General features: G+C 39.5%; 1 protein-coding gene across 1 annotated transcript in view; it reads left to right on the plus strand.

Annotated features, from left to right (window-relative positions):
- The window catches only part of LOC122928753 (transmembrane protein 132D-like), a gene marked incomplete at its 5' end in the record, with an annotated part of 1334109 nt that extends 1306703 nt beyond the window's left edge, over positions 1 to 27406 (plus strand). The window contains 4 exons of the mRNA XM_044281938.1: positions 10528 to 10733; positions 20225 to 20495; positions 22771 to 22962; positions 26088 to 27406. Of these exons, the coding sequence (XP_044137873.1) occupies positions 10528 to 10733; positions 20225 to 20495; positions 22771 to 22962; positions 26088 to 27266 (1848 nt within the window). The remainder of the gene's footprint in view (positions 1 to 10527; positions 10734 to 20224; positions 20496 to 22770; positions 22963 to 26087) is intronic.
- Positions 27407 to 27895: the final 489 nt, after the last annotated feature.

Here is a 27895-nt window from a genome sequence, read left to right on the forward strand (position 1 = left end):
CGTGCAGTTGGTAACAGTGAGTATGTTGGGACTTATCACCCTGGTAAGTACTTTGGTAAGTGGTGGCAGCATCAGTGATCCTGAGTGTTGGCAATTTGGGGTATGTCCTCTGCTCAGTTGGTATCCTGAGGGACAAGTGGGAGATTAAACTAAGGAGCAGTATTTACCCTTATAGTAACACCCACATTGGAGTAGCAGAGAGGGGCTTTAAATCTTTTTATAATACTAAATATAATATATTTCTTCAGCTGGATCACTAATGCAAGAGGGTGCAATTACCTATATATTCAAGGGCAAATATTAAACTGAATAAATACCAGCATATTTTTACCATATATAGGCATGTTTGAAATTTGACAAAAAAAATAAAAATTCCCTAGATCTAAAGCGCTGGCTTTAAGATCCACGGTTTGAATGTGTAATCAGAAGCCAGCAAAATTGGCAGAAGAGCACAGAGATAATGAAAGAGAAAACTTCCCCATTTCTTGTATCCTTCCCCCACCCATTGCTTGTAAAGCTGATTAGGAGAATGACAACAGAACCTTTCTGACCTGCTTCCAAACTACTCCAAATCCTGAGCTAATGCTTTTCACTGATGTCTGTTCAAATATCACAAGAGCCAAGCTGGACTCTTTGTCAGTGTCCTTAACCTAAAGACAATCTTTGACGTGCCAGGTTGCCTTGGAAGCTCCTTGTGAGGGTACGTGAATCATGAATAAATGTATTCCTTTTAGTTATTTTTCTCTGCATACACATTTTAAGTTTAATATCAATGATATGTATTAAATATGTGTCTAATCCAAAATTAAATGTAATCTATTTACAGCATTTATCTAACAAACCTACAGATGTCATTGAAAGTTCTAGCTTAGATCAATATAAGACAGCACAAAATTTTAGATTTTATATATATACAGTTGCAAGAAAAAGTATGTGAACCCTTTGGAATGATATGGGTTTCTGCACAAATTGGTCATAAAATGTGATCTGATCTTCATCTAATTCACAACAATAGACAATCACAGTCTGCTTAAACCTGGGGCCGAGTCGATGCTTCCCCGTTTTGTCGTTCACCAGGAAATGTTGTATCTGCCAAACCAACTATGAGGTGAGCATATTGAACAGCTGGTGGTGCCCAAGGCGTATCACAAGCTCATATTGGAGCTTGCCCACAAACATGTTCTTGGGGGTCACTTGGGGTGGCAGAAAACGCAGGACCGGATACTACAGCTGTTTTACTGACCCAGTGTGTTCAGAGAGGTAGAAGAGTTTTGTAAGTCTTGCCCAACCTGCCAGATAAATAGCCCCCAGCCACATTTTCGGAGACTCTGGTGCCTCTCTCGATGATCGAGGTCCCGGAGGCAGTGCCATTGCATCATACATCAGCTAAACTCATAATCCAGCATGACATTGTCACTGAGCCTCAGGCAAAATTCCGGGTAAAACCATACCAGGTACCCGAGGCTCCAGGACAAGCCATCGCATAGAAAGTATAGCTAATCCGGAGTCCAAAAGTCAATGGGTCTTAATACCCAAACCAAACAGGATGTTACGGTTCTGTAACGGTTTTCGCAAACTAAATGAAATCTCCAAGTTCGATGCGTATCCCATGCCTCGTGTAGATGAGCTTATTGAGAGGTTAGGACAAGCTGGATATTTTTCTGTCTTGGACCTCACGAAGGGCTACTGGCAGGTGCCCTTAATGGAGGCTGCAAAAGAGAAAACTGCCTTTGTCACCCCTGAGGGGCTGTATCAGTATAAAGTGTTACCCTTTGATCTGCATGGTGCCCCCACCACGTTCCAGCGACTCATGGACATTGTACTTCGTCCACATTGTTGGTACGCGTTGGCTTACCTGGACAATATAGTCATCCACAGTACCGACTGGAAAAGTCATCTACCCAAAGTGCATGCTGTAGTGAACTCCCTTAGGAAGGCTGGACTGACCACTAACCCAAAGAAATGCACAATAGAGTTAGAAGAGACTAAGTACCTGGGGTACGTCATTGGACGTGGAGTTATCAAACCCCAAGTGAATAAAATAGAGGCGATTGGCCCCGACCTGTCACCAATAAGCAAGTAAAGTCGTTGTTGAGAACGGTGGGCTATTATATGAGGTTTGTTCCCCATTTTGTAACTTTAGCGGCTCCGTTGACAGGGCTCTTGAAGGGACGGAAGTCCGTGATGGTCCGCTGGAATGACCAGGTGAAAGAGGCTTTTTACGCGTTGAAGTCGGTCCTATGCGGGTCACCGGTTTTGGTGACGCCCGACTTCAAGAGGGAGTTTGTGGTACAGACTGATGCCTCTGAAGTAGGCCTTGGAGCTGTACTCTCTCAGGAAATCAATGGGGAGGAACATCCTGTTGTTTTCCTGAGCCGCAAACTCACCCCAGCCGAGACTAGGTACAGTATAGTGGAGAGAGAGTGCCTGGCCATCAAATGGGCACTCGGGGCTCTCCGCTATTATCTGTTGGGGAGGAAGTTCCGTCTGGTGACCGACCACTCCCCAAGTGGATGAGCCAGGCCAAAGAGAGGAGTACTCGGGTCACCAGATGTTTCTTGTCATTACAGAACTTCAAGTTCTCAGTGAAACACAGGGCAGGCCGCTTACAGGGAAACGCAGATGCCCTGTCTCAGGTACACTGTCTGGCAAGTGTTCACCCCCTCAGGGTAGAACAAAGGGGGAGGTATGTAGGAAGGCGCAAGGGTCCGTCATTGACGGAAAGCATGTGTCACCAAGGTTCCTGGCCTCAGTGAAGTAGGAGCCGGTATTTTCAGGTGTCAGCAGCAGCTAATGCTGATTGACACTTTGCTATTTTAGTATGGCTGTATAGCTGATCTGGGATGGCTCTTACTGGGAGTAGCCAAAGTGATGAGTGGGTGACTACTCCCCATGTTCCAGGCCGGGTCTTGACTGGCCTATAAAAAACCCAGCCAGCAGTGTCAGCTGAGAGTGGATTACTCCTCTCTGACAGTGGAGCTCTGTCAGTCTCTGTGTTGGGACCTGGGAGTTTGGGCCTGGATTAAGGACTGCTACCTTGTTGGTGTGAAAGCAGGTGGATTCGGATTTGTCCAAGGACTTCTTCTTTGCTGCATGGCGTGAACGAACACCAGAATCACAAGGTGACTGTTTTCCTTGAAGCAGACTTTTTGTTTTGTCAGTTACTTTTTTATTTTTTTATTTAATTAATGTAACAAGGTACATGTTTTTTGACACTGGATGTCTTGCAAAGACGCCTTAAGTAATAAAGGTACAATGCATTCTTGCATATTGTAAGATTAGAACGAATGTCATATCCAAAGGAAGGAAGGGTTGAAATGCAATTGTGGTCTAAGGTTACAGGTTACAGTTCACAGTTCTTAAGTATTACTCTGAAACACTATTAAGGCCCTTCGGTCAGAACAATTGTAACCATATAAATATAAGCATAATGTTGTAAATGTGTGTGAACAAAATGGAAGGTTAGTTTGAGTGTCTATATACCTGCCATAATCGCCATTGTTTTGGTGATTATGAGCTTCACATGAGGAGAGTTTTTCGAAGCGATATAGCTGATCTATTTTCTGCTTCCATTGCTCCAGAGGGGGAAGAGACGTAGCTAGCCAGAATTTTGGCACCAAAAGACGAGCTGCTGTAAGCAGTTGTCTGAACAGGAAAGGAGGAGTATGTGACTCAGTGTTATCATAATAGTTGAGTAGGGCCTTGCAAGGAGATATCTGCACTGAAGTATAGCAAATTTGATTGCTGATGTGGAAAATTTCTCTCCACCATTTATTGATGAGAGGACAGTCCATGAAATATGAAGGAAAGTCCCTCTATTGCTAAGGCATCTCCACCATCTGTCTGAGGCCGTATCAGAAAAGAGGCATGTTTTATCTGGTGTTTTGTACCACCTAGTCAGAAGCTTATATCCATTTTCCCGGATGCAAACACACCAGGACAATTTGTGGGGGGATAAGAGTATGTCTGGCAGTGCTGAAGGGGGGAACTCCCAGCCCAGGTCCTGTTCCCATTGTCGGATAAAAGCTGGTTTAACAAGTAAGGAGGGTGTATTGATTCTGTTATAGAGTTGTGAAATAAGCTTTTTTGGAGGGTTAGGGTCAGCAATAAGTGATTCAAACCAGACTAGTGGATGGCTGAGATCGCCTCTAGATACATGGCAGGATATAAATGAGTGGAGGTAGGATATTGGGGATAGGCACTGGTGGTGCAGGGTGAGTTTCTTTTGGATATCTTTAATGTCGAATAAAGAACCTGTGGGCCCATAGAGTGAGGAAACAGGAATGGTCGATTTCCTCAGTTCGTGTGGAGTACAATCGATCATAGCGGGGGCGCTGTTCCTAAAATATCTTTCAGTGAAAGGAGAGGGGATGGAAAGGGAACTGAGCAGAGAGTAGAGTGGAGCCATTTCCACGCATTGAGAGTAGCTCGTATGATCGGGTAGGGTGAGGCAGAAATGTGTGTTAGATTAGTGCTTCCCAGAAGGAGCGAGCGTAAAGGTTTACCCATGAGCTCTTGTTCTATAGCTACCAACAGCTTGAGGTTGGTACCTCTGATTCATTCAACAGCCCTGGACAGGAGCACTGCCCTTCCATATAGTTTGGGGTCTGGAAGGGCAATTCCTCCCGCTCGTCTCGGAGGTGACAGCAGTGAATGCGAGAGTCTCGGTTTTCTCCTGTTCCAGATAAATGATCAGAAATTTTTCTGTAGGGAGATGTAGTAAGATTTGGGTACATGGATTGGGTACCTGTTGGAGGTACGTGAGATGGGGTAATATCAGTAACATAAGTTGTTTTGTTTTTTCCCGCCGAACCATGAGAGAGTGGAGAAATTTAGGTTTTCTATACTAGATAAGATGGATTGGAGTAAAGGAGAGTAGTTAAGTTAGAAAAGTTTGGATACATTGGAGCTTATTTTGACCCCTAAGTATGTTAAGTATGGAGATGACCAATCAAATGATGAGTTGTTTCTCAAGCATTGTTGTAGGGATGGGGAGATCCCAATGCAGACCACTAGTGACTTTTTCATATCGATTTTGAAATTAGATAAGGAGCTGTAGATATTTAGGTGGCTTTGGATAGCCGAAATAGATCTCTCTGGGTTTGAGGTCATGATCATAATGCAAAGGCAGCTAATTTATTTTCCTGACCTCCTAAAAATATTCCTCGGATTTCTGGGTCTATTCTAAGTTTGAAAAGAAGGGGCTCCAGAGCTAGGACAAATAGCAAAGGGGAGAGGGGGCATCCTTGATGGGTGCCGTTCTGTATACGTAATGGGTCAGATAGGTCTCCATTAATTAAAACAGAGGCAGATGCGTGGGAGTATATTGCAAAGGTAGCCTGTACAAAGGGATCAGGTAGGCTGAATCCACACAGGACTTGTCGTAGGTATGTCCAATTGATTCTGTCGAAAGCTTTCTCTGCATCGGTACTCAGAAGGAGTAGAGGTTTAGAACAAATGCTAGAGTGATATATCACGTTTAGAACTCTGGACGTGTTGTCTCTGCCTTGTCTGCCACGTATGAAGCCCACCTGATCCTCATGTATCAATAAGGGGAGGAGGATTGCTAAACTGTTGGCCAACATTTTCGCTAATAATTGGCACATTGTTTCAGATTTTTCCCTTTTTTGGGTATCAGGGTTATGTGTGCCATTGCCATATCTCTGGAGAGTTGTTTCCCCTGTAGGGCAAAGTTACAAACTGACAGTAGATGGGGAAGAAGGTGCTGCTAAAAGGTTTTATAATATGAGATAGGTAGCCCATCTGGGCCTGGGCTTTTGCCAGAAGGAGATTGTCGCAAAGCCGCAGTTAGTTCGTCTAGTGTGAACGGGGAAGGTAGTTTTTGTTTTTGGGCTGCTGAAATGGTCGGCAAAGCAAGTGAGTCCAGGAAAGAGGAGAGGAGAAATGAGTGGGCATTTGGTGTAAGTGCTTGTGGCAGGTTATATAAGGACTCATAGAATTCACGGAATTGGGTTCCTATTCGTTTTGAAGAGTAGAGAGGTGTACCCTGGGGGGATTCTAGCTGATGGATATAGTTCGCCGATCTTCTGTTCTTAACCCTGCGCATCATAAATTTAGATGCCTTGTCCCCATGTGCAAAAAAAATGTGCTGTGAATTTAGAAAGTATTTGGCTGTAGAATATTGGAGAAGGGATTTCAGTTCTGCCCGCAGATTTAATAATTCCTGTAATTGTGGCTCTAAAAAGGAGCATTTGTGTAGGGATTCTAGGGCTTGGATCTTTTTAGATAGGGAGTCAAGCTCTTCTCTCCTTTCTTTTTTTAGGAATGTTCCGATACTTATAAAAGGTCCTCTAATGAAGGGTTTATGTGCGTCCCAGAGGGATTGATCTGATACTTCTGGGTGTTTATTCAGCGAGAAGTATTCCCTCAAAAGATCAAAGATCTTTTCCCGTCAGAAATTGTATGTTACTGAGTATTTTTATAGTGGAATTATATGCATTTTTTTGTTCCCTTTCTCTTTTGCAGTGTCCCATTATTTAAGATTTTCATCCCTTATAGATTGTTTTATAAAAATATGTAAGCTCTGATAATCTTAGGGGTTTGATCTCTCCTTGTAATACAAGGAAAGTCTTTATTGATTATTAGAGATGAGTAATGTTTTGAAAAATTTGATTCTGCAGCTTTGCCGAACTTTGTCAAGAAATTCAATTTGTTACAAATTACTTTGTCACAAATTGTTTTTCATTGAACAGAGTGTGTGCAATGACTGGGAACGATGATCTCCCATCATTTCACCCCTCAGATGCCACATTCAACCCTGATTGTGGCATCTGAGACTCACATTCATGTGCCCAGGGGGTTAATCCAGGGGTTAAAAAAATATTATACTCACCTCATCCACTTGACTGCGGAGAGGCTGTCCGCTCCCATCTTGAATGAAGAAAACCAGGCAAAACCTTGTAACTTTTAGTCCCTTCAGGGGCCTATGGTCAAATGACCAGGATCAGAGTGATTTCCTATCTTGGTCAGTGCAGCCAGCTGGCAGCCACTATGTATGGAGCAGGCTTAGCTCGTGAGCTCGCACCATACATTTATAGCGCACTACTGATGTACAGTTATGCTATGGCGCACATAAACTATATAAAAGCGTTTTCTAGATTAAAAAAGTATTTGTTAGTATAGGAAAGTAAAAAACACACATCTTCTGGGTAGAATAAATGTAGCAAAAATGAATGTACTTCCCAGATCATACCCTTTTGGATTCCTCTCTTTAAAAATCAGCAAGAAGGATTAGAAAGAGTACCAGAATTCAAGGAATATTTCTGTGTAGTAATTTTTTTTATATAAAAAGGCATCTTTTCTGTTGCAAACATATTGATATATTATAATTAGAGGTAAGAGAAGTTTTAAAAAACTTGATTCGGCAACTTCACTAGTTAGCCAAGAAATTCTATTAGTTAAGAATTAATTTGTCACGAATCGCTATAAATCAGGTATACCCAGGCCATTCTGCCTTACGGTACAGCCACACGGAGCTGCTGTGCTGCGGGCGGGTTGCGTCCATGCCTGCAGTGAAGAACCTCGTGGCCAATTAGCCCACAGTTGCACTATATCGGTTGGGGGGACAATATGCATATTATTGCTGTTGCTGTCTGCAATCTCTTGCAGGTTATATGATAGTAAACACTACATTTTAATTAGTTCTGGAATACCCACTTCCCAACCCTAGTGCTCTCCTGTCCTACAGGTGGGAGCCCTTCTTCTGTCATCTGCTCTTCCTCCTTTTCCACATCATCTAATATCGATGAGAATATGTCATCAGAAATATCCAGCTCCTCCTCTCTCTGCATTTTGATGACTTTTCTACGACTTGGAGACGTTTAAGGATGATTTGGAAGAGGTAAAGCCAGTAAAAGATGAGGATGGTCACCATTAAGACCTGGCCACTCTAAGGGGTGCAGTCTGTTTGGTATTGATTGGCACACTGGCATTGGAAATATATAGGCTTCCATCTTTTTGGTATTGAATTACATATCTTAGTTTAGAGCTGATGTTGGAATAATTAAATGTAGGAATAAATAAATCTAATGCAGAAAAAGTCTCCCTGCAGTTTCCCTCTCCAATATTCTTCTTTTAATCATTTTCAGTAACACTGTCCCTAGCGCATGAGTACGTGTCACGTCTCTCTCTGTGCTCAGCTTACAGGACTATGGCAGAACCCGGCAGGATGAGGGTTTATTAGGGCTGTGACATCACAGTGGAGGGCTATCTGTGGATTGGCTGACTGCATGGCATTATGGGCTTCTTAATTTCACTTTGTAACATGAGCAGCTGGCATTTTAGAAAAAACTAATTTGTTACCACGAAGAGCAAGGAAATTCGGATTGGTTGCCAATAGAAGTTTTTTCTAAACTTCAGACCACATTTCGCTTCGAATGCTTTGCTTCTCTCAACACTACTTGTGTATGTAGTATGACTAAATAACATAGACTATGTTTATATTTTGTGCAGTTTGCTATATTACATGTCACATTCCCTTGTTAGGCAAATCTTCTGTGCTGTCTGCATAGTGGTTCTGTTCATAAGATGGCTGCTTATGGAGAGTCATAGGGCCAGACACATCACTCTGTTTCCTCTATTCAAATACATTGTGCCTGCACTAAACTCTTAACAGTGCAAATGCATATGTCAGGTGCAATGTATTTGAATGAAGGAGACATTACATGGAGGTGATGGTCACATGACCTTCCATCAACAGCCATTTTATGGACAGGACATCTGTTTGGACAGCGCAAAAGACTTGGCCAAAAAGCGCTATACATAATGAAATATAGAAAATGGTGCAGTATATCAACAAAGGCTACATAAGTGTCATATAGTCATCTTACAAACACGTTGGTCAACAGTAGCAAGAATGTGGCCAACTGCTTTAATAGCTTCTTCTGGAGCACTTTGCCAGTTGAAGGGTCTCCCCCTAAAGTCAACCTTCCTTTCTCCTTTGTTTTATTTTTCCCTACCACTTTGAACAGAAACATTTAAGACATGTCAGTCAGTGTGAAACATATGAATAAAACATTATGTCATGTTCACAAAAATCTTAGAACTATATGACAGCAAATTTACAAGTTTTTGTAAGTGTCCTTAAGTGCAACATATTCCATGAGATTAAATCTTTTGTTATTCATTAGAAAACATGTATTATGCAGAGTTACAGTTGTGTTGCATATGCAGAGAAAATATGTATGAGGAATATAAGACTACATATACTATTTGCATTGAAATTATGACAGTTTGTCTATTTGAAACTGTTGTATTATCTGGGACATTATATCCATAATATAAATTCACTGTGCAGTGAGGAATAGAATGTGTATTAAATCCTAACACGTGGATGATTAAATCCTTTAAAAAAGATTAATGGAGACTTGTGCTCAGTGTGTAAATAAAAGAAAAATAAATAAAATCTCCCTTTCCGTCATTCTATAAGTAACATAGTAACATAGTACATAAGGCCGAAAAAAGACATTTGTCCATCCAGTTCGGCCTGTCATCCTGCAAGTTGATCCAGAGGAAGGCAAAAAAAAAAAAAAAACTGTGAGGTAGAAGCCAATTTTCCCCACTTGAGGGGAATTAAAAATTCCTTCCCGACTCCAATCAGGCAATCAGAATAACTCCCTGGATCAACGACCCCTCTCTAGTAGCTATAGCCTGTAATATTATTACACTCCAGCAATACGTCCAGGCCCCTCTTGAATTCCTTTATTGTACTCACCATCACCACCTCCTCAGGCAGAGAGGTCCATAGTCTCACTGCTCTTACTGTAAAGAATCCTTGTCTATGTTTGTGTACAAACCTTCTTTCCTCCAGACGCAGAGGATGTCCCCTCGTCACAGTTCTGGGGATAAATAGATGATGGGATAGATCTCTGTACTGACCCCTGATATATTTATACATATTAATTAGATCTCCCCTCAGTCATCTTTTTTCTAAAGTGAATAGGCCTAATTTTGATAATCTTTCAGGGTACTGTAGTTGCCCCATTCCAGTTATTACTTTAGTTGCCCTCCTCTGGACCTTCTCCAGCTCTGCTATGTCTGCCTTGTTTACAAGAGCCCAGAACTGTACACAGTACTCCATGTGTGGTCTGACTAGCGATTTGTAAAGTGGTAGGACTATGTTCTTATCACGGGCCTTCTGATGCAACCCATTATCTTATTGGCCTTGGCAGCAGCTGCCCGACACTGGTCTTTGCTGTTTATTAAAATTCCTAGATCTGTTTCCATGTCAGTGTTACTGAGTGTTTTACCATTTAGTATGTATGGGTGACTTGCATTATTCCTTCCCATGTGCATAACTTTAGATTTGTCAGTGTTAAACCTCATCTGCCACTTATCTGCCCAAGCCTCCAATCTATCCGGATCCCTCTGTAGTGATAAGAAATTCTTATTTAATTGCAACTGTTGACCTATGTCGTGATTTATGCAAGACTCTAGAAGAAACAATTCATTGCTATGTTTCTCTGGACATTTATAAGCCAATTAATGTGTCCTTTTTTCCTTTAACAGGTTTCAGACCGATGTGACTATGTCTTTGTAAATGGAAAGGAAATGAAAGGAAAGGTTAATGCCATTGTGAATTTCTCCTATCAACATTTCAAACCTTCACTGGAAATGACAGTATGGGTCCCACGGCTTCCTCTGTTGATAGATGTGTCTGACTCTGAATTAAATCAGATCAAAGGTTGGAGGGTTCCCATAATGGCAAATACGAGGTATGTGCAGCATTGTTGTGCTTAACATCATAAACCTGTGAATTTAGTGGATTCCAGTGCTTAACGTAAACATGGACGGGGGACTGCTACATGGGTTCGTATTAATTGTGTTACCTAAAGATTAATAGTGTCTCCTAATTGTAACAGGCAGAGGTTATGGACTCATTAAGCCAACTAACTGCTTAGACTTTGGGCTAATTCTAAAGGTGTTATCGTAGCGATCTTCTCGTTTTCACCCTTTAACCTCTATACAATGATTTTGCCTCACCAGGCTGCTAACTCTTGGAATAGTCCTGGTAAAAAGCTAATCCATAGTTGGCAGAGACACTGGTACAAAGCACCAAATGGTCAGGCAATTCTCATAGCCAGTAAACAGGCAGAGGTCAGAGCAGGCAGAGTTCATGCAATTATATGAAACTAGTCTGAGGTCAGGGCAGGCAGCAGTGGGTCAGTATGGTACACAGACTGAGGTCAAGCAGTGGAGTATTATAGTCAGTTGACAGGCAGAGGTTCGGTACACGGTCAGACAATGATAATAGAAAACCTTCACTGGTAAACTAGGAACTTAAGCTTGGAAGAGGTGTGAGAGGGCAGTCCAGCATTTATAGCAGAAGATGATTAACAATCAGAATCAGCTTTGCAACTGCACACAGTGCAAGGAGATGAGGGGAGAGTTGGTGTCAGGAATATGAATTATCGTTTAATGGCAGCCATGATTTTCATTTAATTCACCTTGTTCAGTGTACATGCAAAATAAGTTCTCACTTCAACCCTTGGCTTGTCAGATAGCCGAGGTAGTGAACTCCACAGGTGTCCTGGCTTCAAGCAAGCCACTTGTTTACAAATTCACACATCCTCCAGTCAGTCAAGAACCAAACTGAAGTGACAGGAAGAATCTCTGTCTAAGCCATTCCCCCAGTTCAATCAAATCTAGCAGACAGCATGGACCCGGCGATTTATAAGGAATTATGAATCGCCCGGCCATTACAGGCGCAAACCAGATAAATATTTGTGTCCTGATGGCCACAATGAACATGCCCATGGTCATAGGTTGGTGGTCGGGTGCCAGGGAATGGAGATATACATATATCCCCACAGAAACCCTATAACAGTACCATGATTGGACTCTCGCTGTAGCCGGAACCCAGGTGGGTCTGTTGGTCCCAGAACCATCTCCCTGTGACCTCCTGGTCTGGAGCTATGGGCCCTAATGGGTTTTTTGGGTCCTTGGCTGCCAGCCCAGAAGAGGAGCAGGGGACCCTTCCCAGAGGCAGGGAAGGCAGGGACAGCTACAGGTCAAAAGCCCATGCAAGCCAGCAGGAAGGGTCTTTCTCTGAAAGGGGATCACATCATGCCATGTGTTTGGAGAGACCTGGAAACTGCTGAAACCACTGCCCCCACGTGACCGCAGCCAAGGACTTTTCCACCATCATAACCCAAAGGAACATTCATCTACCCGGTAACTGACTTGTACTCTGTGTAATCCTGTTTGTACCATACTACCTGTATTCAGAACCTCAGACCATTGTGTATATTCTTTGTGTATAGTGTGTTATCTATAATCTTGTGCTGTCTTGTATCTCGATCATGAATCCCCACATCTGTGTTTTGGCCTAGTAATAAGCTACCGCGGGTTGGTTTCTCACCTTATATACTCCCGTTAGTGGACTGGGCTTATATCAAACGAGAAGCTGGTGGCAGATTTCCCGGGCTGAGGAAGCGCTGTTTCACTGGGGCAATGACCAGGCTCCCTCCGCTTGTTGCCTCTCTGTGCCCATGTGGACAGGAGGAGTCAGTGTAAACTGTACCAAGCTGACCATACATGCTCCTCTGGGAGGGGGTAACGTCACGTCTTGGTAACCAGTGACCATACCACGCTCGTGAGCTTGACATAGTTGACGTCAAGCGGCTACGAGAGTGGTATCCCTCACAGTTTGGAATGGCAAAAATGGGAGTAGTAGTAGTAATAATAATACAGTAGTTAAGTGAATAATGTTCCTAATAGAAGTAGAGGGACAGCAATGGATATGGCCTGCCAATTAGGGTTGAGCAAATCGACTTTGGATGATATATCTGAAGTCGATTTGCATAAAACTTTGTTCCAATACTGTATAGAGCAGGAGCTCCATACAGTTTTAGAATGTATTGGCTCCGATAAGCAGAAGTTATTGCTTCACGATGTCTTGCGAGACTTCGGGTAATAACTTCAGAAATTAATTTGTACTGTGAAAAAACATTTCCCGAGTTCGGGTTCGGTTGCAAGGTTCATCAAAAGTCGATTCGCTCATCCCGATTCGCTCATCATTAACATGAACAACAGTGCAATCAAAAAATGTTGAAAACTACCTTTATTCATTTGGTAAAACAAAACAGTACAATACCATATCTATCTCCACATCAGCAGTAATTTACATATTCCCATGTTTTAATAAAACAGTAACCTGAGGAGGGGAGTCCTAAATGATTCAGTTTAGATCTTTAGTCTAGTCATAGACATGCTGTTTTTGTCATACGTATCACAGTACAAAAACTAAGGCTGCCAGAAGCAAACATGAATCATCCTTTGGATACTCCTGTCTGTTACATGTAATGGGCTGCGAACCAGCTGATTAAAACTAACAAAGTTTCTCATTTCATCTGGTGGGCCCAAAATATCTCTATACAACAACAGTGATGGTCAGTTTGCAGTGTTCGCCAGCGAACACATGCGGGCTGGCCCTTACCTGTGCCGGGAGTCGGTCTGAAATCAAATGCGGTCACCGGGAGCAGGCAGTTCGGAAAAGAGCCCAATGAAGGTTATTCTACATTCGCATAAATGATGGTCTATTTTGCAAACAATATGATTATCAAAGTCCCTTCTTAGTTTGATGGCTTTTTCTACTAAACAACTCTTCACTCCAGTTATATTAAAGGGAACATGTTCTCAGGATTTACCTCCCTTACCTAAATTGCCACTCATATGTTATCCATTACTGTGACAGGTTTGCATTGATGATCTTCTAGCCAATTCTGCATAATAAAGAAAAAGAAAAAACTTTGATGTATTCAGGGTTATCATAGAAAATAAACAACACTGGCATGTCACCCTTCTGGCTTGATATACCGTAGACTGGGAATGGCATCACAAGCCTCCTAGAGTGGCATTTGGTGCATGCCTAATTGCAGACTAGGCCAGTACGTTGCTCCACTGTGCACTGCTTTACAAAATCATCAATTTAAACATTTCACCATAAAAGATAGGTTGGTGGCGGTTTATTGGGCTGAATCAAGACTGACAGGATGTCGTTTTTGAACCATCAAGGTGCACCCATTCAATTCACCACTACAGGAGAAATGAAGCTTTACACATCTCTTGTATTAAACATTTGCCTGTCAATATAATACATAAACATGCTGGGTCTTCCAGAAAATAACTCTTTCTCATCACTTTGCACTCAGGCTAATAGATGGGAGTTCTAAATGGAAGACTCCCTTTTATATTAGGATATTTTGAAATTATTTTTGTCCACCATACCCACCATTTTAAAGTGAATGCAGTGCTAAAGAGCTGGAATTCCTACTCAGTGGAGTAGGGTCAACAGAAAATACTTGTAGCTATGAAAGCTGCAGATAAATAGAAATATGCAGGAGTAAGTAAGTAACATCACTATCTCTAAACCCTATTATTGTTTGGGACAAATAATTTGCATAGTTGTACCAGGTGTACTAGAACTAGGTGATGGGCTATCACAGCTAATTGTTAAATATCTCCCATAGTTGTCTGAAATCTGAAAAACACAATTTAAAACAATCTGAACTATGGTGCCTGAAATGTTGCACCAAAAAGTGGCACATTTTTTAACAAAAAAATATTTATGAAAAAAAAAAAGTATTTCTGTGAATTTAAGCATCTCCCACTACTTTTGAAAAGTGGGTGGGAAATAGGTCATGTTTAGCTATGTTAAATAAAAAATTGCAATCTTACTCTAGTACAAGGGAGGTGTAAAAAAAAGTTAAGCAACATTTCTAGCAAAAATGTCTATACAAACATTGAAGGGAATGTATCAGTACCCCACACCACTTTTCCGGCATAAATAAGTCTCAAGACCCGTGTTTGTGACTTTTTAAATGGCATTGCAACAAAAATTTTAACGCAAGTGACATTTCTAAGCCCACCATCATCACTTTCAGAAAAGAGGGCAAGGTGAGTGGCAAGGAAAGGGGGCAGGGCCAGCATATTTATTTTCTTTTTTTGTGTAAATGAACACAAAAATCTCTGGCAGCTCTACGCTGCAATAGATTTCTGTTTAGGCGCATTGACTGCCGGAGCATGCACATAATTTATGACGAGGTACATATTAAGTCAACATAGACTCAAACAAAACGGATCCTCGTCATTATAATTTTGTTGGTGTAAAATGTAGGTAAAATCATTTTTAACAATCTCTTTAAGAAATCCATTAAAGAAGATGCATCTGCTTCCTAAACAAAGATAATATAATCTCTAAATGTTTTCCATAAGACCAGGTTTGCACAGAGCCTGCCTGCATGAAAGATGGTTTTCTCCTCCCACCACCCAATGTAAAGGTAGGTGAAACTCAGTGCAAACCTGGTCCCCATCGTGGTACCCCACATTTTTATGTAAAAATCATCCTGATAAATAAAATAATTATATAATAATAATGCAATGAAGTTCACTTGTTCCAAAGTTAACTTATTAATAACAAAGAAAATATGCAAATGCTGTTGTTCATCAGGGCAATGTAACAGGCTTTCAAGTTTAAAGTCTGGAAAGAGTTAACCCCCCTAGCAGTGGTGGTGACTACAAACGTAAGTTACTGAATAGGTAATCTTATTGGATTTTTTGTATGGGCTACTGAGTCCCACAAGGGTTAAATGGTAAGCAAGATATTATTTTGCATTACTGATTTTCTTTTTTCTCATGTAGATCATTATGTCAATAATATATTGAATTTTTATTGGTTTTTAGTCATTTTTGTACAATTAATTGTATTACTAAATTAATGTGTGGGCGTACGTTATGCTAATTATGCCCACCTGATAATTAGTAGCCATGTCTACTTAAACCAGAGTATGAGTATTCACTTTTGTCATGAGGAAGGATCGGTATTAGTTGATCCGAAATGCGTAGATGTGATTGTACTGTCGGATTTTACTACACAAGAAGAATAAAGGCTGTCACTATTTGGAAGCTGGACATCTGCATTATTTCTTTGTTATTTATGGACTCCTGTGCATGGTTCCCGGCATAGTCCATGCTTCCCGTGTGTATTTAAGCCTGGTGAGCGCCATTATTACTTGCATCTTTTATTGTTTTTTTAATAGTATATAAGGATATTACTTCTTGGGTACTCAAAATTTATTGGGATTTGCAGAGGGTGGAATTTAAAACCTGCAATGTATTTTTTGGTATGTCAAGATAGGCCTGGAGGGCCTATTGTGCGCTCTCCCGCAGTTGATATTTCACATGCTCTGAGAAATTACATGTGAGGCATCCTATCTCGGATATACAGTAATTGGTCAACTTGTTGATTCTGTTTTAGATTTATGGATCTTGATGTGAAACGTGGGATGCCTTGCTTTTTACCTCTTTAACTAAACTTTCAAGTCAATTTCTATATTCTCTAGTTGGATCTTTTTTTACTTGCACATACATGTTTCATTACCTAGAAGGCCTAATGATTCCTGGTGATAAGTCATGATCCATTATTATGATGACCCCCTTTGTCCACTGGTCGGATTATTGGCTTGTTGTTATGCCTCAGTTAGTTTGTTTTAGTTTTTTTGAGGGGGAAGCTTTTTATATTTACCTTCCAGATGTTTCTTACCATAGTTAGGAATGAGCAAACAGACTGTTTGGGTTCATACCGAACATTACAATGTCCGGGCACCTGAACACAGACATTGGTCGTTGTTTAGATTTTAAATAAACGTTGAAAGGCTGCAGTGCAGCCAATCAACAAGCTTTTTAGCTATGGGTACTTGGAAGCCATCACAGTCATGCCTAGTATTGGCATGGCAGTGATTGGCCAACACACCATGTGACCATGCATGCATAAATGCTGGATGACGTGCTGCACCACCATTCTGCTCTGACTAGTTTAGAGATAGTCTTAAAGGATAACTGTCATATTTTCATAAAAAATGTTTTTCGCATATGTTACTGCTGTAGCAGCATTATGCATGAAGCAATCTTTAATTTCTTCACTTACCACTGTTTTCCTTGAGTTTCCCCCTTAGTTACGGATGTTTTGAATCCCTAATTATGAGGATCTTCTCAAGATGGCTCCTCTGACAGTTCTCTGAGCCCAAAACGGCATTCCCTCAGGTCACATACAAACTTGCTGTAGCCAGCAGCTCCCTACCAGCCAATAAGATTGGATTACTGAGATACATGCCTCCTCGCTCTGAAGCCTAATGCAGACATGCAGTGTGAAGGACCACCCCTCTGTCTTCCTAGCCGGAGACAGATGAGCCATAGCTCATTTTAAGGGAGCAGTGGAAAGGGACAGAGGACATTAATGAAAGCTGTTATTATAAGGTAATTACAGATCTTTTGGCAAGCTTTGACAGACTAACTCAGGTATACATGCCTAGCTTTAATAAACTACCAAATAAAAAATGACAGTTATCCTTTAAAGGAAGGACCAGCACTCACTGGATAGGATAGCTTATTCTTTTATTGTCATAAAAATTCAGAAAATGTGACGTGTTTCAGCTCAGGCACGAGCCTTCAACCATCAGGTTTTTGAATTTGCATCTAAATAAGTTGTTTTGCAAAAGTCACAGGTTTTTCTTCTGGATCTGATAATTGTTTGCTAACGGGTCTCCCGAACTCCAAGGGTGGTACTTGATCAGATTAATGGTCTGTGATGCTCAATTGGAGTTTGAGACTAGATGGGTTATGTCTGGGTGCGGCTGATCAAAGAATTGCCTTACATCAAGACTAGGCTAATATGGTTGGGTGTTTCTATCAGAACTCTCAAAGTCTGATAAAAAATCTGCCTCCCCTGTTTGATCCAATGTCCTTAATAAGTCTCGTCAAGGTAGTAAGATGACTAGAGGTTCAGCAGGAGATGTTGGAACTACATGGGTCGGCAATGACTGGAGTTACTGGGTCTGCTACTGGGGCAGTAGGCCCAGATCGGGACACCCCACAAGCTTAACAAGTGTCTATCCAGTCTGGATTCTGTTCTCTACAATGTCAACATGTCCACCCCCCTGGTCCAATATAGGGTGAAGGTATTATGTCATCACACTTGATTTTTGTCATCACAATATTTATATAATAGTCAATGTGCTGTCTTGGTCTCCTTAAGTCTTTCTGTCATTTCTTCGCCAACTTTTCTTTTGAGCTTTTTCAGTAAGATCATTATCATCTAACCAGCCTTTCTTTCTCTCTCTCCCTAAACTGTTGTCTATGTTCCACATTCAGACAGCCATCCTTTGGCATCCCTGCCTTCCTTAACATTCTCTCACATCCTTTCACTGTATACTTGTCTTTGCATTCTTGGACAATTCTCATAGCAGTTTTTTTCCTTATGACTATCCTTTCCCCATCTACTCAGTGAATTTTCCTAATTCACTTCCTATGGATGACAACTAATTATCATACAAGAAACAGGAGCCTTCTAGAGACTTCAAGGGAAAGTTATACAGATCCACATATAACAAGTAGACATAGAACAAATAACAATCCTTTAATCAAGAACAAAATGATTATTTTTCTCTGCCTTGTATTGCACTATTGTCCTACCCTCACTATGGTGGACCATACCTACTGGAACCCCTTAACCAGCAGGAACTTATTTTTCCCTCATTCACTCAACAATCACTCACAGTTTCAAGGGTTCTCATATATTCATTCCTTAGGCAGACAGACCAATATAACATACAGACATATACTAGGTAGTACGTAGAAGCCTACACCCATACAAATTGAAACGTAGGTGCACAAAAAGTGTTAGTCTTCTTTATGTGGATTGTAGTGCTTGATGCAACCCGGGTGCTTGAGGTCGCTTATCAAAATACAATCCCAGTCTATGACTGCCAAAGTTAAGAAGTTGTGTAAAAACCCTCCCAACTTTACAATGATCAACCAGTTAATTTATGACAAACATATAGATGATATTGCATTTAAGTAAAGACAAATGAGAATTACAGAATCATACCACCAGAGGGATCATAAACCTTACAGTTCTTTTAGCCAGAATATATGTACACTACTCGCCTGGAGAAGATAGGCTGTCCCAAATGAAAGTGTAACTAAGAAATGTAGGAATAAGCTCCTTACCCTTTTGCTGTAGTGCTTGGTATTAACATTCACCGGGGACCGTCTCCTTGCAGAGCTCCAGATGGGTGAGTGGACCCATGTTTGGTGCCAAGTTTTCTGTGGGCAAAATCAGCCTAGGTTATGTTCCATCCGTTCCTAATTGTATGTAAATTGATATGAGCAGCGTAGGGAATCAGACATGACATAGACGGTGAGTGCAGTATCAGGAATGAATTCCAGTTTATTGAAGCATAAACAGGAGTTTTATAAAACAGCACACATGATGGCTCTATGACATTATTTGTGGTGCAGGTCATGGTTTGATACATGATAAAATGAGTAATATATGTCTACTGGGTATACAATAATAAGTTCAGAACTTAATCTTACATCAAACTACCAAAGTTTTTTGGCGCTCAGAACATCTACTGCTCCTCCCTGCTAAAAAAACAACTTCTCATAAATTTTATAAAAAGGTTCATATCTAAAATGGAGTCTTTGAACTAAAATGGAGTCTATACATTCATGTTGTTGCTTGTTGGTTTGCACAGGCTATTAAGAATATGTATAGCACCATTTACTGTATTATTGAGTTACTTTTATTAAGGTGTCTAATTGTGGCATCCAAATTGTACACAAATGTACACCTATTATATGATATTACTGTAAATGTAATTGTATTTTTAAGTATCTGGTTATCAAATTAATTTTCATTTTGGAAAAAGAATGTTCCATTACTCACTAATTTTGCATTATAATATACTCTTGCACATGGCATTATGAATATAATTCTATAAGAACAAAATGGCTGATGCAGAATGACACATTTGGTGCAGCTTTAGACCATTTTTTACCACCTGTTTGCTGGCTTACTTTACAACAGAATTTGTAAAGTACATTGGTGCATCTCAAGCAATGACCCCTTTCAAGTAGATCATACCCGTGTCAGTTATGCCCCTTTGATTGGGCGAGTCTCAAAAGTTTCTAAAACAATAAATGTAGTACAAAGCATGTACAATAATTTGTAGCACAAATTATGCCAGAATTCAGACATTCTGATATTTGGACTAGTAAACCCATTTAAAATTTTCTGGCGCTTATTGAGAAAATAAATGTATTTGGTACCTACAGTATATATTAAATAAACAATTTCAAATATGCATCAACCTGTATAAGAAATGCTAATGTAAAAAAATCTAATTAGATAATCATTTTCCAGACCGGCTAGGGACAACGATGACGACGATGATGAAGACAAAAAGGGAAGAGGCTGTACTCTCCAATATCAACATGCCATCCTACGGGTTCTTACACAGTTCATAGCTGAGTCTTCAGAAACTCCTGGCCAAATCAAGTACCTGCTTGGATCTGATTGGCAAGTGGACATCACAGATTTAATAACTGAATTTATCCAAATGGATGAGTCTAATGTTGTAAGTCTCAAAGGGCAGACTCTGATTGGGCAAGAAGTTGGTATGACAACTTTACAGGTAATAATAAATTACTTGGACAATGTCTACAATTTCATTAATATTAAAAATAAATCATCATACATGAATATTGAGAAATCCTTTCATATACAGATTTTTGGGCATATTTACTAAGAATGGTGTTTCATATGTCAGTCTTATTTAAAAAAAAGGATACTGGAGTGAGATGCAACGAAATGTATTAAGTGGCACAAGCTTTTTAATAAATTGCTGTATCTTCAAGCTCTCTGTGCACCAGAAATAGAAATCTACACCCACATTTTTCGCCACTTTTTAAAAATGACGGGAGAACTAAAATGTCACAAATTATTCCTCAAATATGGTGAGCAACTTAATTAGCAATTTCTTATGCCACGCTTGGCATTGAGTTTTATAATTCTTTATAGTATATGCATATAGTATATGCCTACCGGTAATTAACGTATGGGTGAATGCATTAATCTGATATGCCAGAAAACTGACATTTTGACATTTTATTCAATCCTCTCTTCTTTTTCAAAAGTGGCAAGGGCATGGGTGGAAATTGGCAAGCCAAGGGAGGGACCTCCATAGCCTGATTTATTTACCAACATGTGCACCAGAAAACTGGCATAAATTACACCAGAAACCTATACCAGCTCCCTTGCTGGAGTCAATTTCTTTTTCAGGCACACAGATCTCCCAACTATGTGCCAGAAAAAGAGGCTTGTGCCTAAGAAAGAGCCTCTGTCAGCATGATCACCTCTATTAGAATAGGCATATTGCATGGTAGGATTGGGCATGCTGAGTCAAACAATATATTTATTTCCTCTCTAGGGTTAATAAGTGTGGACATATATTAATTTTTAAATGTATGCAAATTAGGTATTTGGATCACTACTCTTTAATTATCAGGGCTGCACATCTTGTCTATCGCTGAGTTCTCATGGCAGCACCGAGGCCCGGTCTCAGCGCCTGCACAGTGGATTTGATGAGCACGTCATTTCAAGCTCATCCAATCTCATCAGATCCCCTGCTCAAATGCCAAGTACAGTCCTGTCATTCAAAGGGGAGGCAGGCGTATAGAGAGCACAGCGGTTGTTGTGCTAGCAGTGCTCCTAGCCATATGGCCATCCCCCTAGTGCTCAAAAATCTAATTGACATAAATTGTAAAAATATATGTCTGTCTGCATGTCTAACCCTAGAGAGGGTTACTCAACATTAGAGATAAGCGAAGTTTAGAAAATTTTGATTCAGCAGCTTTGCCTAAGTGCGACAAGAAATTTGATTAGTTACAAATCAATTTGTCAAAAATCGCTATAAATCAGGTATACCCAAGACAATCTGTCTAAAAGTACACAGTGTCCTATAATACTGACGAACAGTAACTCTACAGCAAACAGAACAGATTAACTATGAATATTGGTGCCTTGCATATTTATTTACACTGCGATAAATTAGACCTGAATCTAATACTGATGTACAGTAACTCTACAGCTAACCGAAGGGATTAGCTATGACTCTTGGTGCACTGTATAGTTATGTACATGTCGATAAATTGTAGCAGTCTGTATTTCAGCAGTCTCTTACCTTTTCCCTATACCATCCCTGCAGTCTCCCTGCACTCTCCCACTCTAATATTGCCCTACACTCTCTGTTAACAGTTTGCAGCAACACTGTCCCTAGTGCATGAGTGTCTTGTCATGTCTCTCCCTATGTTCATCTTAAAGGACAATGGTGTAGACTGAGCAGGATCAGGATTTTATAGGTTTCTGCCTAGCTGTGACATCACAGCGGAATGGCTACCTGCGGATTGGCTGACTGGGTGATCTTGCGTCATGGGTGATCTTGCGTTCCCGGGCTTGTGTCCTCTACTCTTACTTTTACTTTCTAACAAGACTTTGCACCAAATTTCACTTCGGATACTTTGCTTCACTCAATATTACTCAGCATGGTCAACACTACCGGGAACAATACCTGGTTTAATAGGGTTGATCATGGTGACATAGGCTTTAACCATTTTGCTTCATTGTACATCAGTGTGCTTTAAAATTAATATAATCAGAGACACCCTTCTTAATACATTCCCTTATAGGTATTATTTAAAATTTATCCCATTTACTATGTGCTGAAATATTGAGTATCATCTCACTTGTTTTATATGATGTTCTGGTCAAGAACTTCTAAAATGGTTTTATATTCTTATTTATATATGCACTGAAACCTTCCCAACATGGAAACTTAACTGTTTATTGTATGTACTGTAATACTGAATGAAGACTTGTAAATGCTTACAGTCATCTAATGTTTTTTATAGATACTTTCCCCACTCTCTGATGCCATTTTGGCAGAGAAAACTGTAATGGTAGTAGATGAAAAGGTGACCATCACAGACCTTGGGATCCAGGTGGTGACAGGCCTTTCACTTTCTCTTCAGCTTAGTCCTGGAAGTAACAGGGCAATCTATGCAACTACAATAGCACAAGAGCATTTTAGTTCCCAAAAACAGGTATTCCATTTATGGTTTTTGATGCATTTTGGATTATATACATCACATGTTATACACTGTATGTTTATTTTGTAGTATTTTATATGCCAACATTTTTTGCAGGTTCATATTATGCATAAGCAATATTTATTGTTTTGTATGTCAAAATCTGATTTCTTAAGTCTTAAATGGATTTTCTTGAAATAAAACACCATTCCACTGCACTTAAAAATTATCTGCTGAGGTTTTATTTCTTTCTTCAGAGTTAAACAAGAGATTTGATCTTCAGAAAAGCTAGATGCTGTATACAAGTGCTTTCTTACCCCTTTCAGCCCCTGAAGATTTTCTGTTTTTGTGTTTCCTTTTTTTACTCCCTCTCTGCCTTCTCGGATCCCTGTATGAGGGATTGCTTTTTTCCAGACAAGTTGTACTTTCTAATGGCAGAACTTAATATTGTATACAATCTAGTGGGAAGCTACAAAAAAGTTCCAAATGGAGTGGAATCTGAAAAAATTCAATTTTGCTTTAGTTTGATAGGTTTTGTTTTTATGCAGCTTCTGATATGGGTACCTTCATCCTACAGTTTAGTACAATCAAAACAATACCATATTTATTTAGTTTTTCTTGTGATTTGACTAAAAAAATAATAAAACTTTAGAAAAAATGTTTTCTTTTTATCACCATATTCTGAACCCCATAACTTTTTTTTATAGTTATGTCTACAGAGCTGTATGAGGGCTCACGTTTTTCAGTGCAAATCTATACTTTTAATTGATGCCATTTGGAGTATGTATAGCTTTTTGATCACTTTTTAATCAATTCTTTTGATAAGGTGACACAACAAAAAAAATGAATAGTCCATTTTTTTTTTCTGTTACGACGTTAACTGTACTGATAAATACAGTTATGTTTTTGACACACAAAGCTTATGATGTTAATTTTTTATTGTTTCTTTTTATTCTAATTGTTGTGGAATTGTTTCCCCCATATATTGCAATGTATTTTGCCTTTGCCACCTGCAGGGCTCCATAAGAACTACAACCTGCAATAGCATGGGTTTCCTCAGAGAAACCCATGTTATCACAGATAGTGAGCGATTTCCACAATCAGAGTGCTTGGGAGCCGTTCAGGACCAGGGAGTGAAGAGCTCCCAGGTTTTCAGCACCCAGATGCTTTGGCCACATTTGACCACATCATCTGTGGATTTAAATGTCTGTGATTAGTGTTATCTATGATTGCACACATTAGCCCCGGATGTCTGCTGTTTAAAAACCCGGGGTTAAAATCTGTCCAAGTTATAGTAAAAAGCAAATAAAAAAGTAAATGTTACTTTATTATATGGTAATCATTAAGATAAAACAAAAAGTATATATGTTTCATTATGTTCCAATTTAGCAGTGCCAAGTTACAAACAAATATTGGTATCTTGTCCATCTACCCAGACAGAGGGGGATAGGTGTCATCTGATCAGCCTCTTAGGTTGCCTCCCTGCTTGTTCATATATTGCTTGTAACTTTAGAGGGCCCATGTTCCCTGTTTGAATGGAGCGGCAGACATGAATTTGTGTCCACCACTCAATTCAACCCCATGGGACTGCCAGACATCTCCAGCAGCCCCATATAGTTTGCTGGAGCTGTGGGCATGCATTAGTGTCTGCTTCTACATTCAAACAGGGAGCCCAGGTCCCCATTCTAGTGATTGTCAGGGACCTCGCCAATCAGATATTTATTTCCTATACTGTGGATAGGGGATAAGTTGTCATGGGAAAACATAATTAATTTTTTTTAGCTCTACATGCTAGCATTCAAAAGCATGTCTTTTTACCAGTGTTTGATAGCTTATAGGACAATGAATGGTTTAAACATGTCTGAACACTGAAGTGCTTTATTAATACTTAGTTAAGTGGTGGCTCGTTTTATAGAAAATGAGTGGATGTTAAAGACTATGAACACCTTTGGGGGCATTTTTTTATTATTACATTGTACTAATATGAGCTAAAAATATTGTTTTCAATTGGTCTTTATTTAAAAATGTTGAACCATTGTCTTTGTGCAGCCTTCAGTTTCTCTAGTAGCAGGATCTGAATTTGTATTCTGTCCAATCAGGCAGCTCAGCTGATGGGCTCCTTGTCTCTGATCTCTGTTCTTATAAACACTAATTGTATCTCAATTCTTATCTCATAAGATAATTTTAAGATTATGGCTTAATTGTTTATGAATGATCTTTTAGTAATTTAGAGATAAGGTTTATTAGATGACCTGCACAAAGTGAAAGTAAAATGTATGATTCACACAGCTAGAAAAATATGTAACCCTTTGGGACAGAATGACTGAATATTTTTAATAAAGACCAATTGAAAAAATATCCCCCAAAGGTGTATATAGCTTTTAAATGCCATAATATGACATCAGCCAGCATTTAAATGCGTAAATGTTAGGGCATAATAAAAATAATTTATGGAGAATCTAGAAAATATTTATTTAAAAAATCCTGTACAGGAGTCTAAACCTGACTATATAAAATAAAGAGAAGTTTTTATAGCTCATCATAAATCGTAAAGAGTTTTCATTTGCTATTTTATGTTCCTAAACATGAATCATTGATCAAGTATTTTGTGAAGCAATAAACAGAGCTCAGTTCCATATCTCCCAGGAACAATTTTTTATCAATATCACAAAAATAAAATGTGAAATAGTTTATGGAACAGAAAAAAAACTGTTGTAATTTCTACTTCCTGAAGGTTACATATGACACTTAATAATTTCTTACAAGTAATCAGAGAAAACTTTAAATTAATATTTTTTGAAATACACAATTCTTTTCCATTTAAATACCTAACTGCAATAATTTAAGTCAGCATATAATAATGTCTTCTGACAGTCACTTTATTATTCCGCTGTTAAAATCGAATCTATATCGCCCCAGGGACTCATTGTCTTTTTAGAACTAGTGAGGAAAAAAAAATAAAAAAAATTTTTTATTGGCAAGAAATTTAAACTAGTGTTTTTATGCCTTAGAATTGAATTTGTGCTCTTCACCTCCCAGTAGTTTACAATTTATTACAGCATAAAATGTTCTTTATGAAAATATTTTCTTCCTTTTATATGTTGTTTGCTGAAATTTCTATTTTCTGCTTCTCTATACAGGAAGTAGAGATCAGTTGTTGGATCCAGTTTAGTGATGGTACAGTGACGCCCCTGGATATTTACGACTCAAACGACTTTTCATTGAGTGTGACATCTTTGAATGAGAAAGTTTTTTTAGTGTCTCAGGATTCTAAATCCAAATGGCCAGTTTTTTCAGCCATTGCAGCAGGACAAGGGGCTCTGGTCAAGGTAGAGCTCATGATAAGCGAGTTATGTCAGAAGTCTAAACGCAAAAGCATACTTACTATGGGTATTGGACATATATGTGTTAAAGTTGGTCACAACAATGGAAGTGACAATAGAAATGTGAATAACAGGAATCATTTCGAAAACCGTCCTACTGTTAGAAGACAGAAGATTTCCTTGGAAAGAGCAACACCTGACATTACTTACTTTGGTACACCATCCATGGAGAGAGACATCCAGAACATGAATAGGGCTACCACTGACCAGGCCCAGATAAGTAAGAAGAGGGAGAGAGAAAGTCTGTTAGATGATGACAGTCAACTTCCAAACATCCCTATGGATTTCACTAGTTTTCCTGCACAGGTTGATCTACCTGGTAACAATGGAGAAACAGAAGAAAATGATCTTGTTCAAAATACAAGAGGTTTAAGTGACTTGGAAATTGGAATGTATGCTTTATTAGGAGTCTTTTGTCTGGCCATTATTGTCTTTCTCATAAATTGTGTGACATTTGCACTGAAGTATAGACACAAACAGGTCCCTGTGGATGAACAAGAGGCCATGACACATTCACACGACTGGGTTGGGCTTACAAATCGGACAGAAATATTGGAAAATAATATAAATTTCCCTTTGCAGCCCGAAGAATGCATTACAGCTGTAGACAGGGGAGTAAGTAATATTGCAGAAAGTAAATATCTAATCACTTCAAATGCTTGTAAAACTGTGAATGGACAGGCATTCAGATCTGCAGAGACATCCATCAGTGAAGGGAAAGAACAAAAGGGTGAGCCTGCCACCTCTCCTACCTCTAAAAGGAAACGTGTAAAATTTACTACTTTTACCACCATTCCTTCTGATGATGGTTGCCCAACTATTAACCCTATGTTAGTAAACAATGAAGATGATATAAAGTGGGTTTGTCAAGACATAGACATGGGGGAATGCAAAGAACTCCGAAACTATATGGAAAGGTTACATGAAAATGTGTGAAGAGACAACTTTTTCATCAAGGTACTTAGCCATTGTCATACAAGATTAAGTCTCACTGGATATCAACTACCATAAAAGATTAAATCAATAAGTGCACAAACTTTTTACACAGACTTTTACAGGGTAGAACACAACTAATATAATACAAAGTCTGGTTAAAATGTGTGTATTTTATGTAATGTGTGAAGCAAAGTGCTTAAAGTGGAAGATAACAGAACAAGGGGAACCTGTTATTTCATTATTATTCAAAAAACCAAAGGACAATGCCATGGGAGAGATTTATGACTTGTAGTGGGAACTAAAATTGTGGAGGCAGACCATAACAATTAATCACATTTCAGCCCTCAATTTTTTAGAGGTGAAATGTAAAATGAAAACAGTGACCTGATTCGTTGATGTGGAAAACCTCTCACTTCTCTTTGCACTAATCTTGATAAATCTCCCTCAAATGTTCTTTATGCAGACAAAAAGGTACCTGTTTGTGCTATTTTTTGCCATCTCCTTTAGCAATTGACCATTTACTAGAACAGTCAGTAGATGTTTGACTAGCAATATAGAGTCAGTAGCAAAAAATGTTTTGTTTCTGTAAAAAAAAGAAATGTAAGAAAAGCTGATGGTACCTCAAATAA

This window comes from Bufo gargarizans, chromosome 1 (genome assembly GCF_014858855.1).
Source record: "Bufo gargarizans isolate SCDJY-AF-19 chromosome 1, ASM1485885v1, whole genome shotgun sequence".
NCBI classification, from domain to species: Eukaryota; Metazoa; Chordata; class Amphibia; order Anura; family Bufonidae; genus Bufo; species Bufo gargarizans.